This window comes from Capra hircus, chromosome 3 (assembly GCF_001704415.2).
Source record: "Capra hircus breed San Clemente chromosome 3, ASM170441v1, whole genome shotgun sequence".
NCBI lineage: Eukaryota > Metazoa > Chordata > Mammalia > Artiodactyla > Bovidae > Capra > Capra hircus.
In genome coordinates, this window is record NC_030810.1 from 12645318 (window position 1) to 12659458 (window position 14141).

The following is a 14141-nucleotide window of genomic DNA, read 5'->3' on the forward strand; positions in this document are numbered from 1 at the left end:
AACATTTCTGGGCTAATAAGTTAGAAAAAGATCATCAAAAGATGTTCTGTGGAAGTACAGATTAACAAAACTGATTCAAAAGGAAGTTACAGAAAAGACTGGGCCATCAGCAAACTTTCCCACTAAAAAAGTACAGTTTCCCAGGCAGTTCTGCCTGTCTTCAAAGAATGATAACTATGCTATCTAAACTATCCCCGAAAAAAAAACAAAAAAAACTATTCCTGAACAGAGAAAAAGAAAAGATTATCCCTGATGCCTTTTTCAAAGCCAGCATTACCAAAACGCTAAAACTTGACAAAGAACACAAAAACTAATTTCTCTCATAAATGTAGATGGGAAATATTAAAATATAAGCAAATTAATTCAGCAAATATTAAAAGAATAATGCACTCATCTGCAGTAGGGTATAATCTAGGAATGCAGAAAATCACATTGTAAAATCCATTAGCAGAATTCATCATATCAAAAGTTCAAAGGAGAGAAAACATGTGGTCATCTGAAAAGATGCTTAAGAAGCATTTTGCAAAATTAACATCCATTGCTGACTTTTTTTTAAGCAAAAGCATTATATGGCCAAGGAGCTAAAAGCAGGGCTTTGGTAATGGACAGATAAGTTCTGGCTGACTTTGGATAATTCACTTGGCCTCTCAGACTTCAGTTTTATCATCTGAAAGATGATTATAATTCTATTTAAATGAATTAATGTAGAAAATCATATTGCATGGTACCCAACACAGAGCAGCCCTCTATCAGTGGAAGCTTAGTGTTTTTATTAATAAAATGGAAGCAGAAGATTATTTCCTTAACATGATTTTTAAATCCATCTATATCAAAATGACTGTTATCAGGAAATACTAGATAAAAATTTGTATTGTATATATTATGCAAAGGGGGATTTATAGTAGATAATTCTAGGTATGGATATAAATATAGAAAAAAATGTGGAAGAAAATACTCCAAGATATTACTAGTTGTGTTTATCTCTGGATAACAGGATTCTGGGTGCTTTCTTTCATTTTCTATACTGAATTTTTAAAATGTAAATGCAGGACTTTCCTGATGGCCCAGTGCCAATACAGGGGACACAGGTATGATTCCTGGTCTGGGAAGATCTCACTTACCATGGGCCAACTAAGCTCTTGCGCCACAGCTACTGAAGCTCGAGGGCCCTAAAGCCCTGCATGCCCCAGCAAGAGAAGCCACCACAGGGAAGAGTAGCCCCTGCGCTCCACAACTAGAGAAAGCCCACACACAGCGATGAAGACTCAGGGCAGCCAAAAAAAAGAAGACAGAAAAAAAAAAAAAACTGTTAAATGTAAATGCAACAGCAAATGTTAGATAGGGATAATTTAAAAACAAAACAAAACAACTGTTCTTCCAGAAAACCAGACAAGTTGGGAACCCTCTCCCAAAAGGCAGAGGAAATGGACTGAGAACTGAAAATGACAAAGGAAGTGACAAGATTTCAGAATCAGAAAAATGGATGTACAACTCAAGGTTTAGAAAGATTCTTAAGAGACTGGAGTTATCAGAGGTTCTAGTCAAAGCAATAACTGAAAAAAACTTTCAGAAATAAAAAGAGGTACGCAGACTGAAAGTTTTACGATGTTATAGCCAAACTCAATGAAAAGAGGTCAATATTTGTCAGATTTCATTTTCACCAGTAGGCTAAAGAATCATACAAACGTCCATGTGTGTACACCTTTGTACCCAAGTTACCTACAAAACAACGAAAATTAATCTGGCCTCAGACTTCTCTGCAACACAACTGCCATTAGACAAAGAGGCAGAGTCACAAAAGGATCCTATCTTCTCAGACATGAAAAGACTCAGAAATCATACTCATTTCTTGCAAAGGATACTTGAATGATACCTGAAGCTGCACCCCAACTGAGTGAGACAAATCAAAAGTATTAATAAAAGTCAAGAATGAGGAAGGTGTGATATTAAAGGAGCGCAGGTCTTCACTTATTCATCTGAATTCCAGACTCCCAAAAGGGACTGTCATGTGTTGGCCAGTGAATTCTATTGCCCCTACCCTCCGACCCTCCGTGCTTCCTTGCTCTTTTCCAGGACCAGGAAAGAGGGTGAGGCAGTAGAATCCTTGTAGAGGCCAAGGGACACACACAGGGTCCCTCTTTCTGAGACAGGAAATAAGGAGGTATGATTCGGCTTCCCACTGAAATTTTTGGACAGAGGGGGCAAAAGACTGCAGAATCTTCCACCTCTTTTTCCGGGAACTGCAGAGTTGGGTGTGGGGAAAAGGCTCACTCCCAGGTCGGGAAAGAGGAGCGCGCACTGGCTCCCGCAGACTCGCTGAACACTCATAACCTCCGTGGCCCGCAGGCACAGTCTTCAGCATCTTCAGCCTCTCCTGCCTGGCCTTCCGGAGGGGGGCTGACCTCGGTGGGGGTCGCCGGGGTCGGGGATTTTTGTGTAAGACCAGCGATCGCAGTTTATCTGTGGTGGTTGCGGGCTGTGGGGATGCTCGCGGTGGGCGGGACAGGGGAGCGCGCCGGGTGCGGAAGACCTTACCCCCCGGTCCGGTGGAGACCGTGACCTGTGCGTAGGTGGCTCCCGCGGCGGCCGCCGGGCCAGACACTCCGTTGAGCGCGGCCACGCGCACGGTGTAGCGCGCGCCGGGCCGCAGGTGCATCAACGTAGCGGCGCGCTCCCGCAGCCCCACCTGGCGGGGCACGAAGGCCACGCGCGGCCCGCATGGCTCGCACGCGCCCGCCGGGCCCTCGCGGCCGCAGCGCAGGCACAGCAGCGAGTAAGTGACGTCCGAGCGGCCGCCCGAGTCGGCTGGCGGCAGCCAGCGCAGCCGCAGCGCCAGCGGCGAGCGGCTCAGGCTGTACTGAAGGTCCCGCGGCGCTGACGGCGGCCCTGGGGGAGACCGGTGGGCGCAGTCAGGGGTTGGGGTGGGCGGCCCAGGAGCAGAGGAGGGCGGGGGCGGGGCGGGGCGTGGGCCAGTGAAGGGCGGGGCCGGGCGGGAATGGGAGGGGCGTGGGCCAGTGAGGGGCGGGGCCAGTAAGTGCGGGGGCGGGATGGGGAGGGGAGGGGCGTGGGCCGGGGAGGGGCGGGATGTGGGAGTGGGGCGCGGTCAGTGATGGGGTGGGTGGACGTTGGTGAGGGGATGAGGGTACGGATCTGGGGACCCAAGAGTGTAAGGGGCGAGAGTCCCCTTGCTGACTGGAGTTAAGACAGGTGAGGGCGAGAGCGGTGGGCGGCGGGCCACAGGGTGATCCCCCAACAAGCCTAACCTCATCCCTTCGTCTAGACTCTCTCTGTTGCCCTGGTTCTTCCATCCCCAGGCCCCAGACTGCGGTCACCACCCCTCCTTCCACTCTGCTGTCTGGGGGGCAGGCCCCCGGACGTGGAGCCCCCTGGCGCTCCCCAGAGTGGAGCCCCTGCCCTCACCACGCCTCGATTCCGCCTTCACAGACCGCCCCCCACCCTCTGCACGTGGTAAGGCATTCAGGAGCTGGACTTACGGGTGCAGGACGCCGAAGGCGGGTCGGTGGGCGAGCGTGCATAGCTGTCCTGGCATACGCAGAACGTGGACGCGTTTTCCAGGGCCCGGCTGTGCTCTGGGCACGGTGAGCAGAGGGGCCGCCTCGGGGACACCTTGTAAAACCCTGGAGGACAGGCTGCGGGGAGGAACTACATGAGGAAGGGGCTACACCACAGCCTCTCCTCCACTTTCCTGATTGGGGTGGGGCTGCGTTGCTGCTTTTAGTAATTCACTGAATGCTCATAACAACCTGTGAGATTTGCACTTTATCCTCATTTTAGAAATGAGGGAACTAAGGCTCAGAGAGGTTAAGTAACTTGCCAGATGTCCCACAGCTAGTAAATGGAGGGATTCCAACCGCCGCCGACTGGTTCAGAGCCCACACCACACTGCCCTAATGCCCACTAGAAGAAAAGGAGCCAGGCTTTCCAGTTTTGATGCAAGGACAGAAGGGAGAGGCCTCTGAGGGTTGTTTCCCAGTTACTAAAGGACAGACACCCACACACTCCCTGTTAGAAGCACTGTCACACACAAACACATACACACTTGTCAGAGCTCATCCTCCCACCTCCACTGTTTGAGGGTGAATGCATCATAAATCCTCTACTGACGCCCCCATTTAGGAGTGGAGCCTGCCACTCTTAAGTGGAGGGAGAAGAGGGACCATGAAAGTTCCTTGGTTCTGACACCTCCTCAGTTACTTTGCTTCTCTCACTTCCCTCACCTCCCCTAGAAGTCAGTGGTTAGAAGCACAGGCTTTTATATCTAAACTACCTGGATTTGCAGCTGAGTTACACGTCTTATTTGCTGTGTGGCCTTGGGCACATTGGTCCACTTCTCTGACCCTTGCATAGAATACCTACCTCAAAACGGTGGTTGGAGAATTGAGATAAAAGATGCAAACTGCTGAGCCCACTACAGACGACGTTTGCACACACTAATGATAGTAATTACTCTTCCTCCAGCACAGGCCTAAAGTGGAAACTGCTAAACACCCACTTTAAAAAGTTTCTCACCAGCTGGGCCAGGGAGGGAGGCAACGGCTGCTGGCCCTCCTCTCAGAGCTTGGGTGGTCCTCACCTGGTTCCCTGTCCCTGCCAGGATTTCTTTATCCCTCTCCTCTGGCTTAGCTTTTGGTGGAAGACTGGTGGCTCTCCAACCCCAAAAAGACATAGTACAACACAAAGGATTCAGACTAGCCCTTGGGAAGAACTTCCAGCTCTCTGGGAGAAGAGGGTAGAGGCTGAGGGTTCTCATCTGGAGGCTTAGGTTTGGCAATGGGTCCCTCTTGCCTAGAGCCCTGGGCTTTGGGCAGCTTTGGGCAGGGCCTCCAAAACTCAGGAGGCTTTGGAAGTCCCTGCCTTCGGAACAAAGCACGGGGCTCACTAACATCTGGTCTGGGCAACAGCAGTCAGGCTGGGACTCCGGAGGCCTGGGTTCCAGTGTTAGCCTTGCTACTTCCTATGCCTCTCTGGCCTCAAGAAACCAGACAAATGCAAACGCTAAGTATGGCCTGCCCCCCTCCATCAGGAAGTAAGAGAGGGACATGTTTGCAGGATCACACAGCAGGAGGGAAAGAACGTGGGAGGCTCCTTTCACCACGTGTATGTGTGTCTGGGGTCCCAGAGGTGGGTGGTCCAATCAGAGACAGCATTGCTTATATCTACTTTGAGCGGCTCTGTTTAGAAGAGGTTGTATGGAGGGGCAGACTCAGGAAGGGATTCCTGAGTACCGGACCCCTCCCTCTCTTCCTCACGGTCCGAGTCGGAATTTCAGGGGTCCTCTAGTCAAACGCCCTCTGTCCCATCTTCCAGCAGCTTTCCCAGCAGGAGCCACAGTCTCTGCTCAGATGCTTGGTAATGGGACCCCATCTCCTTCTGAGGCGGCCTCTGTTGAACAATGCTGGCAGTTTGAAAGTGCTTCCATTTAAATTTCACAGCAGCCCCCTAGGGTACTTTCCCCCAGCTCTAAGAAGAAAGGGGGAGTCCAGAGAGATTGAAGAACTTCTCACAGCCTCTCAGTACCAGGCAGAGCTGGGATCTGAGTGCAGGCCTCTGCGCCCTGTAGGGGGCTCTCTGGGGGGGTGGGAATAGCAAGTCACAGCTGTTAAATTGCCACCTGGCTCACATTAGCATTCAGTAAGCAGGTGGTGGGGCTTCCCAGGTGGTTCAGTAGTAAAGAATCCACCTGCAATGCAGAAGACACAGGTTCTATCCCTGGGTCAGGAAGATCCCCTGGAGAAGGAAATGGCATCCTGCTCCAGTATTCTTGCCTAGAAAATTCTATGGACAGAGAAGCTTGGCGGGCTACAGTCCTTGGCGTCGCAAAGAATTGGACATAACTTGGCGACTTAGCAACTGAGCACGCATGCCTTCATGCTGAGCCCAAATCAGCCTCCCTGCACGTAACCCACCTCATGTCTCTCCATCGCGGGGACTTGACGTACCCTGTAGAGCCTTAGCATGTCTGCTTGAGTCGCTCTGCTCCAGGGCAGTCCTACAGAGCTTTGAAGACACAAGTCATACACTCTGACTTTTTCCACCAAGGGAACCCCATGTCTTTCAATAATTCCTCTGGTGGCTGGGAGAGGAGCAGGAAGAGTCATGGTCGTTAAAGAGAGATGCCTCTGTGTCTGCTTGTCTTCAGAGAGGGCTCTGTAATAGCCACACAAAACACTTGCAAGGCCTTCCCTTCTTAAATACAAACCTGACAAACATTTTCCTTTTTGAAACCCTCCAACAGCTCCCCAGTGCCGACCCCACCCATGCCACACCGAACTTTTCCTTTTCCACCTCTGCGTCTTGTCCCATAGTGTCTTATGCAACTTCTCTCCTGGCAAATGCCTATGTTTCTCCAAGTCCTAGCTCAAAATAATATCTCCCTTGTGAAGCTTTACCTGGCACCCTCGCCACGTCCTTACTCCCCAGGGCAGAGCTGATGCTATTACAAATGGCCTTTGTCTGTACTCAAAGTCAGAAGTGGGATTGGGTTCCTGAGTCTGTGTGTGTGTGTGTGCGTGTGATTGCCTAGAATGTATATCTAAATCCCCTCCTCCAGTCCTTGATCCATTCATTCAACAATTTTTCAGCATCGGCTGTGAGCCAGGTGCTATTCTAGGCTCTGGAGCTGCAGTAAAGCAGAGGTGAGTAAAGCAGAGCAAGGTTCCTCTGTCCACTGGTACAGGTGCCCCCTCCTAACCCACAGAGAGAAGAGAGGCCATCGGTTGGTAATTCTCTTCTCTATCAGCCCTTTCCGGCAACAGTACAGAGAGTAGCGCCGTAAAAGCAGTCCATTTAAGGTATGGGCAGCAGGGCACTGTATTTAAAACCAATAAAACTGACTCAAACGCGGCCTGCTTTTTGTTAGCAGTGTGCATCAGCAATTCTGATCCACATCAGTAATAAAATACTTCTTCCCCGGAGGCCGACTGCCTCCCCCAACTTGGTACCCCTTTGGCTCCCACCTTCTGTGTAAACAAGGCTCCCTCTCATTTACAGTAAAAAAATCCTCTCTCCACCCAATGTCCTCCTTAAGACATCATGCCCTCTTCTCCCCTTTCAGACCCAGCCTCCAGAGAGTGTTTACATTCCCTGCCTTTAGCTCTTCAGTTTCCTTCATCCTCTTACCTGCTGCAGCTGGTAAGACCTCCATCACTCAGCTGAAACTGCTCTAACCAGGGCCACTAGGCAGACATCGACTGATCCTTGCATTACCTCATGGCTCACCAACACTGCAGGCCATCTCCTCCTGGAACCTCCATCACTCTTGTTGCTGTTTAGCTGCTAAGTCATGTCCGACTCTTTTTTGACCCCATGGACTGTAGCCTGCCAGGCTCCTCTGTCCATGGGATTTTCCAGACAAGAATACTGGAGTGGATTGCCATTTCCTTCTCCAGGGGGTCGGCCTGACCGAGGGAACAAACCCAGGTTTCCTGCTTGGCAGGCAGATTTTTTACCACTGAGCCACCCAGGAGGCCCTCCATCATCCTTGGCTGCCATGAAATCACACTCTCCTCCAGCCTCTGATCACTGCCTCACAGTCTTCCTTATAGCTCCCCTTTGTATATTGCTGTTCTGTGAGACTCCATTGGCTGCCTTGCTTCTTACCCCATACATTCTCCTGGGTCTATCTCAACCAAACCTATAGCTTCAGGTAGCATCTGTCTCTCTGTTGCTGAGCTCCAGACCCACTTTCTAGCTACCTTTGTTTGAGTGCACCATCAGTTCAGTTCAGTTCAGTCACTCAGTCGTGTCCAACTCTTTGTGACCCCATGAACTGCAGCATGCCAGGCCTCCCTGTCCGTCACCAACCCCCAGAGTTCACTCAAACTCACGTCCATCGAGTCGGTGATGTCATCAAGCCATCTCATCCTCTGTCGTCCCCTTTTCCTCCTGGCCCCAATCCCTCCCAGCCTGGACACCATCAATTCTTTATGTGCATTCATGCCCTGTGTTCTCAACTCCAGTGAATTACCATCTGTCCATTCCATCCTCTGGATGCAGATCAGTCAAAAAGGACTCCTTCCTCCTTTGGAATGAATGGTCACCAAGTGCTGTGGAGGTTATCTGGTTATCACATCCATCCTTGTCACTCAGTGAGCTCTGCTACTGCCTTGGTCAGAACCCGTGCTCCTTCTCCTGGACTATTACTTCATCTTCTTCCTCAACTTCTGGCCTCTAATCCTTCCTTCTCCAGCTTTTTCTTTGTAATTGCAGCTCGAGTGATATTTTGAACATACAAATCTGAATTTGTCAGATCTCTGTTTCAAACTCTCCCTAATGGTCTAAAGCATAAAGTCTAAGCTCTTTATCCCTTCTTTATCCCCACTCAAGCCCTTCATGAATTGCTGCTCCTCTTCTCCAGCCCCTTCACCCACGCATCCCCAAATGCCCTCTTCTGTATCCATGCTGACTTGCTGAGCCCCAAGCATGCCATGTTCTCGCCTGCCTCCACGCTTCTACATACACAGTCTCTTGCCTCAGAATTCTCTTGGCTACCTGGAAGAAAGGCCTTATCAACATCTCTATCTGCACTTAGAATTGGGTTCTCCTGTCTCCAGGCTTCCTCAGAGTTCTATTGGTATATATCACTCTTTATGCTAACTGCTCACTCACCCAGCACATTTCCATTGAGCACCTACCATATGTCCCATTATGGGCACTGGAGCTGCTAAGATAATACAACCCATTGTCTGAGCTCAAGAAGTTCCTAATCGAGTGATAGAAACACTAGAGGTCACTGCAGACCATGGGGTAAGTAGACCATGTAGAAATACAGGTTTGGAGAGCCCAGGAGTGGATCCCAACCTTTCCTGAAGAGCCCAGAAAAGTTTTATCTCCAAGTCTGTTACTGAACCACAAGAGCCCCAGGGAAAAGATGGTGACATTCATTTATAAACATATCACACACCCTCAATAAATGCAGGCGAGGTGTTCTCAACTCATGGTGAATGGATGACTGAACAAAGGAATGAGAGCAAGTTTAGTCACTTCTCCCACTGTCTTCCCACCACTGTATCAATCTCTCTATTAGCTCATACATCATCCTGTTATGACTTTTACATGTTTACATCTTTCCACCTAGACTATGAATTTCTCAAGAGTTGAGATTATGCCTGATTCATTTTTGTTGCCCTGACACCAAAAGAAGGACCTGGCTTAGAAAAAGCATCACTTGGCCTTTCTTCATTAAGTGCACATGGTCCACACCCCATTCTTACCCTCAGTCCTCAGAGCTACAGATAGAGAAGGCGAGACCTGTTCCTGGGGCCCCCACAGACCGGAGAGTCTAAAAGAACCCCTAACATGAAGGATCTCCCCTGGGGGCACAGTGACTCTAGTTCAGAGCGTTGGGTGGGATCTTAGTAGTGACCTAGCACAACTTCCCAATCTCTCTCTCCAGCTCAAGAATCCTCCTGCTAGCCTCTGACTTGTATATTGTTGGTGACAGGGAGCTCACTCCCTCTAATGTAACCAATCCCAGCAGCCTCTAGCTAACAGAGTTGGGCTATTGTAGAGTTCTTTCCTATGCACAGGGGAGGCAGCATAGTGTAGTAGAAAGAGCCTGAGAGTTGGGCAAATCTGGATTTAAAACTCAGTTCCCTGTTTCTTAATTGCCAAGTGAGGTGTTAATCTCTCTGAGCCTCTGTTTCCTTATCTGCAAAACAGGGATAAAGATGCTTTTATTGCTGTGAATAAATAAGAAGGTCTATGTGAGGTGTTTATTATGGTGCCTGAAATACAGGTCCCTGACGCCTGCTTGTATGGAGTCAAATCCATCTCTCATTAACTTCACTCACTGGTCCTGGCTGCACCCACTGGAAGCCCCACAAAAAGTCAGGACTCCCAGCTCCATACCCCATGACTTCCTCACCCCCCCTCCTGCCTCTTTCATCTAGGACACACTCTCTCCCAACTGCCACCTGCGGGCTACACTCCCACACCACACCCCCCAGGGCGCTGGATACCTTCGCAGACGTCACCGCGTTCTTGGAATCCCGCACTGCAGCTGCACCGGCCCACGGGCACCAGCCACTCGCCATCGGCGCCGCAGTGCATGCGCGGGGGGCTGCCGGGCTCCCCTTCTGAGTGTGCCACGCACGTTCCGGTCACCTCCACCAGCGTGGAGAAGGCGCTCTCGGCTGCGGTGGCTGGGAACGCCGCCAGGCCCCGCACCGTGGCGCGACACTGCTTGTAGTAGACTCGCACAGAGACTAGAGCCACGCATGCGCCCACGTCCTGGAAGGCCAGGTGGAAACCCCGCCGGCTGAGCGGGCCGATCTCGCGCACCTCTGTGTTCAGCTTCATCTTGCGCTCACCCAGGTCGCCCTGAGTGAAGCTCTCGTCTGCCGCGATTGTGTCGATCTTGCGGGGCCGGCTGCCACCTGGGCGGGTACGCCCGCGGCCCAAATCGGCCTCGGTTTCCAGGTAGTAGACATTGAAAGTCTCCTTGCAGGTGCCCGCGGCTCCAGGGATGCTGCTGCAGTCACGCAGTGTGAACTGCAGCTCCACGAAGATGCGCTGCCCGCGGCCGCGGCTAATCCAGCCAGTCTGCAGCCAGTTGTCCTGGTTGGGCTCTAGCACGTTGCACACCTGGTATGTGCGGATGGGACGGTCGTGCTCATCCACGCCGCTGATCTCCTCCCACTGGGGAAGAGAACAAACATGTGGGCAGCTCAGAGCCAAGGCGCCCCCAAGAGGTCGAGCCCTGGCGTTGACTGGGGCTGAAGTCCCCCTTCCCCATCATTTTGCATTCCCTTCTCCCCTCCTTCCCCATACACACCCCTGAAATTATAAGACGCAGAGCTGGGAGAAACCTTGCAGACAACTGAGGTCCAGTTGACAGGGAAACAGACTCCAGAGAGGGATGACTTGAGTGGATAGACACGTCCTCTTATAGCAGAAGTAGGGAGTCTCCTTGCTCTCCACCCTGTGCTCTTTTCACAACATCAAGCTGCTGCTGTCACACCATCACATCTCCCCCCACTGCCCCAAGTTTCCAAGCCTCTTTTAGGATTCCAAGTCTTGCTTATCCTGTCAATTTATCAATCAACAACATTGCTTAGTGGACCTACTGGGTGCAAGGCACCATCCAGCATTGGCTCCATCCAGATGCTGTCTGTTCCTAGACACACCCGGTTCTCTTATCACTTTTTTTTTTTTTTTTTTTTTGCGGTCTGACTGAAGAGTCAACATTTTCTAATAGGCCACTCTGGCTTGAAGCCAGGGCTGCTGGAGACTACATGCTCTCAGGAGCATTTTGATCTGATGTAGCCACGGGGAGATAAAGGGGCTGAGTCCTGGACTACCAGGAGCTCCTTGGGACAGAGAGGGAAAGGTTTACACTTACCCCATTACTTGGCAGTGCAGTCCAGCCCAGCTCAGCTTGGGAAGCTTTGGAATCCAAAAGGATGACTAGAGAGAGGGAAGAACAGAAATATCAGAAAGTTCGGGGTGGGAGGGGGTAAGAACCTTTGGTGAGTTCACTTGAAATTTGCTGACTGAGAAAACAGAGAATGTGGTGAAGGATACAGACAAGTTTTTCCCACTTCATATATCCCCATGAGAAGGCATGAGTAGGTCTAGTCTAAAGAAAGGTAGCCGCAATGATTAGGGAGGGAGCCTGTATTAGTTTTCTGTGACTGCTGTAACAAATTACCACAAATTTAGTGGCTTAAAACAACAAAACTTTATTATATTACAGTTCTGGAGGTCAGAGGTTGAAAATCGGTTTCACTGGTCTAAAGTCAGGGTGTTGGAAAGACTGGTCCCTTCTGGAGGCTCAAAGGGGAGAATCCATTTCCTTGCCTCCTTTAGCTTCTTGTGGCCACCTGGATTCCTTGGCTTGTGGCCCCCTCCTCCATCTTCAAAACACATCATTCCAGCCTCTGTTTCCTTCTCTAACTCTGACTTCTGTGGCTCTCTTATAAGGACCATTGTGATTGTACTCAGATCATCTCAAGATCCTTAGCCACACCTGCAAAGTCTATTGCCATTTATGATAATATTCACAGGTTCTGGGGATTCGGGTATGGAAATATTTGGAGAGTCATTATTCAGCCTGGCATGGAATCCATGACATGTGCTCTAAGACTGGCTCTAAAATGGGGGGATCAGTGACCCCCCACCTTCCCAGATCTCTCAAATTATAACAGTGTCAAGAAGAGGGAGAAAGTGATCATATCCAAGAATTCTTGTTCACATTCCTGAATTCACTCATACTCATGGGTTCTTTTGAGGTCTGGTGTCACCAGGGATTGGGGAGACTTGAACTTTTTAGTTTGGCTCCCAGGGCCTCTGGGGAAAACGTAGAGAGACCCTGCCAGCAGCGAAAGAAGTAAAAGTCTTTACCTCCTCAGCCAGCCCCTTTCCCAGAGGCTGTCATCTCCCCTGCTTTTGAAAGATTATCAGGATTCCTTTAATATATAAAGCCATGACCCCTTCTAAACCAGAGATGCATGTGGTCACTTTCTTCCCCCATGAGGCGTCTGACCTGCAGTCTGAATTCTGCTGTCAGTGTGGGTCCCAGAGAAACACTGGGTAGAACAGCACAGCAGCAGCTCAGAGCCATCCCCAAATCTTTGAAGATTACTCATCTGGAGCTTAAGCAAGGGGGTGTGGCTCCAAGGTGAGCCCTTTAAGGGGGTTGGCCCCAGAGGTGTCAGCGACAACGGACAGGACCACTGACAGCTTCCCGATTTCGGTGTAACCGACAGCACATCGGAATTGCATATTGGAAAGCATCAGAGATCTAGAGCCCAGAAAAACCCCGAGGCCAACGCCTCAGATTCCAGCTCCTCCAGCTCCTGCACCTGGATATTACGCCTCTGGATTTAACTGAGTGTATAGCCCCCTCAAATTCAGGGTCAGAAGCAAGACGCAGTCTCTGGTACAGCGAGCACCCCCGAACCCGGCAACGCAGATTGCGCTGGTTAGTCTACACTCCAAATTCAGCACTGCGGACAGCTCCCGGGTCAGCACGTCGGACAGCTCCCAGATTCTTTCCCCCAATCCCCCACCCCACGCCCTCTCAGCCACACTCGGCACCAGACCGCCCGCCCTCGTCGCCCCACCAGCGCTCGCCACTCAGAGATCCCCTAGACTCCCCACTGTTTCGGCTCCATCCCGTCTCCTCCGGGGAGATTTCACCTCCGCATCTCCCTGCCCCCACACCTTCCACCTCCAATTGCTCAGCCTGTCCGTCTCACCGGCCCCTGAACCGTCGCCTCTGGCTCCCACGGTTCCTGGTCTCTTTCTTCCCCAGCCTCCCAGGTGTCCAGCCCCCGAGTTCCTCAGTGCTCCTCTCTTCTTCGTTGCTTAGCCACCTTTTCCTCTCTCTCCAGTTCTTGGCTTCTCTCTGTCCGCTTGCTTCAGACCCCAATACAGACTCCAGTCTCTTCATACGACTCCTTCCCCAAGCACCCCGGTTCTTCAGCTTCCTATCTTTTGGCATCTAAGCCTCCAAAACAGCCACCAGTCTCCTCACCTTCCTCGGCGGTCCCTGGCCTCCCCGGCCCCAAAAGCAAGGCGAGACACAGCGGCATCAGGCAGATGAACAGGCGCAGCGGATGTGGGCCGGCGCCAGTCTCCATGGTCCGCAGACCGAGCTGTCAGTGCGGCGGCGGCTCAAGCCGCGCCAGCCCCAGCACCGCTGAGCAGTGCCCCCAGACCCTAGCGCTGGCTGGGGGGCGGGATCTCGCCGGTGACCATCATCCATGAGCACCAATCCCTATGTACCACCGCGGGAAGCCCACCAATCCCCGCCAGGAGAAGGTGGAGAGGTGGAGTTTCATAGGCCAGGGGCGGAACAGCAAATTGGAGGGGGAGAAGGAAGGGGTCCCGCCAGTCTCCAAACCATGGCGGGTGGGGCAGCGCTGAGACCCGGTTCGGTTCATGGGGAGAGGGATGACCTGCCGTAGGTGGCCCAGAGCGCTGAACCTTAGCCTCTCATTCCTGAGAAACAGGCAATGTGGGCGTGGCTTAAGGAGGAGCAAACCGCGGCTAGGCAGCGACACTTACAGCCTCTGAGCTAACCTGCAAGACCCCTAGTACCCAGGACTTGCAGGAGGTTTTGAAGACTGGTGTCCCGACCCGAAGCTCTGGGAAGCTCCTCTATCTTCTAGCCCTTG

At 51.5% G+C, this 14141-nt stretch overlaps 1 protein-coding gene across 1 annotated transcript in view; it reads right to left on the bottom strand.

Annotated features, from left to right (window-relative positions):
- Window positions 1-13690, bottom strand: part of EPHA10 (EPH receptor A10) — a 43638-nt gene extending 29948 nt beyond the window's left edge. The window contains exons 1-5 of the mRNA XM_018041849.1: window positions 13499-13690; window positions 11363-11427; window positions 9981-10659; window positions 3495-3650; window positions 2536-2886 (exon numbers count right to left, since the gene is read on the bottom strand). Of these exons, the coding sequence (XP_017897338.1) occupies window positions 2536-2886; window positions 3495-3650; window positions 9981-10659; window positions 11363-11427; window positions 13499-13604 (1357 nt within the window). The 5' untranslated portion in view covers window positions 13605-13690. The remainder of the gene's footprint in view (window positions 1-2535; window positions 2887-3494; window positions 3651-9980; window positions 10660-11362; window positions 11428-13498) is intronic.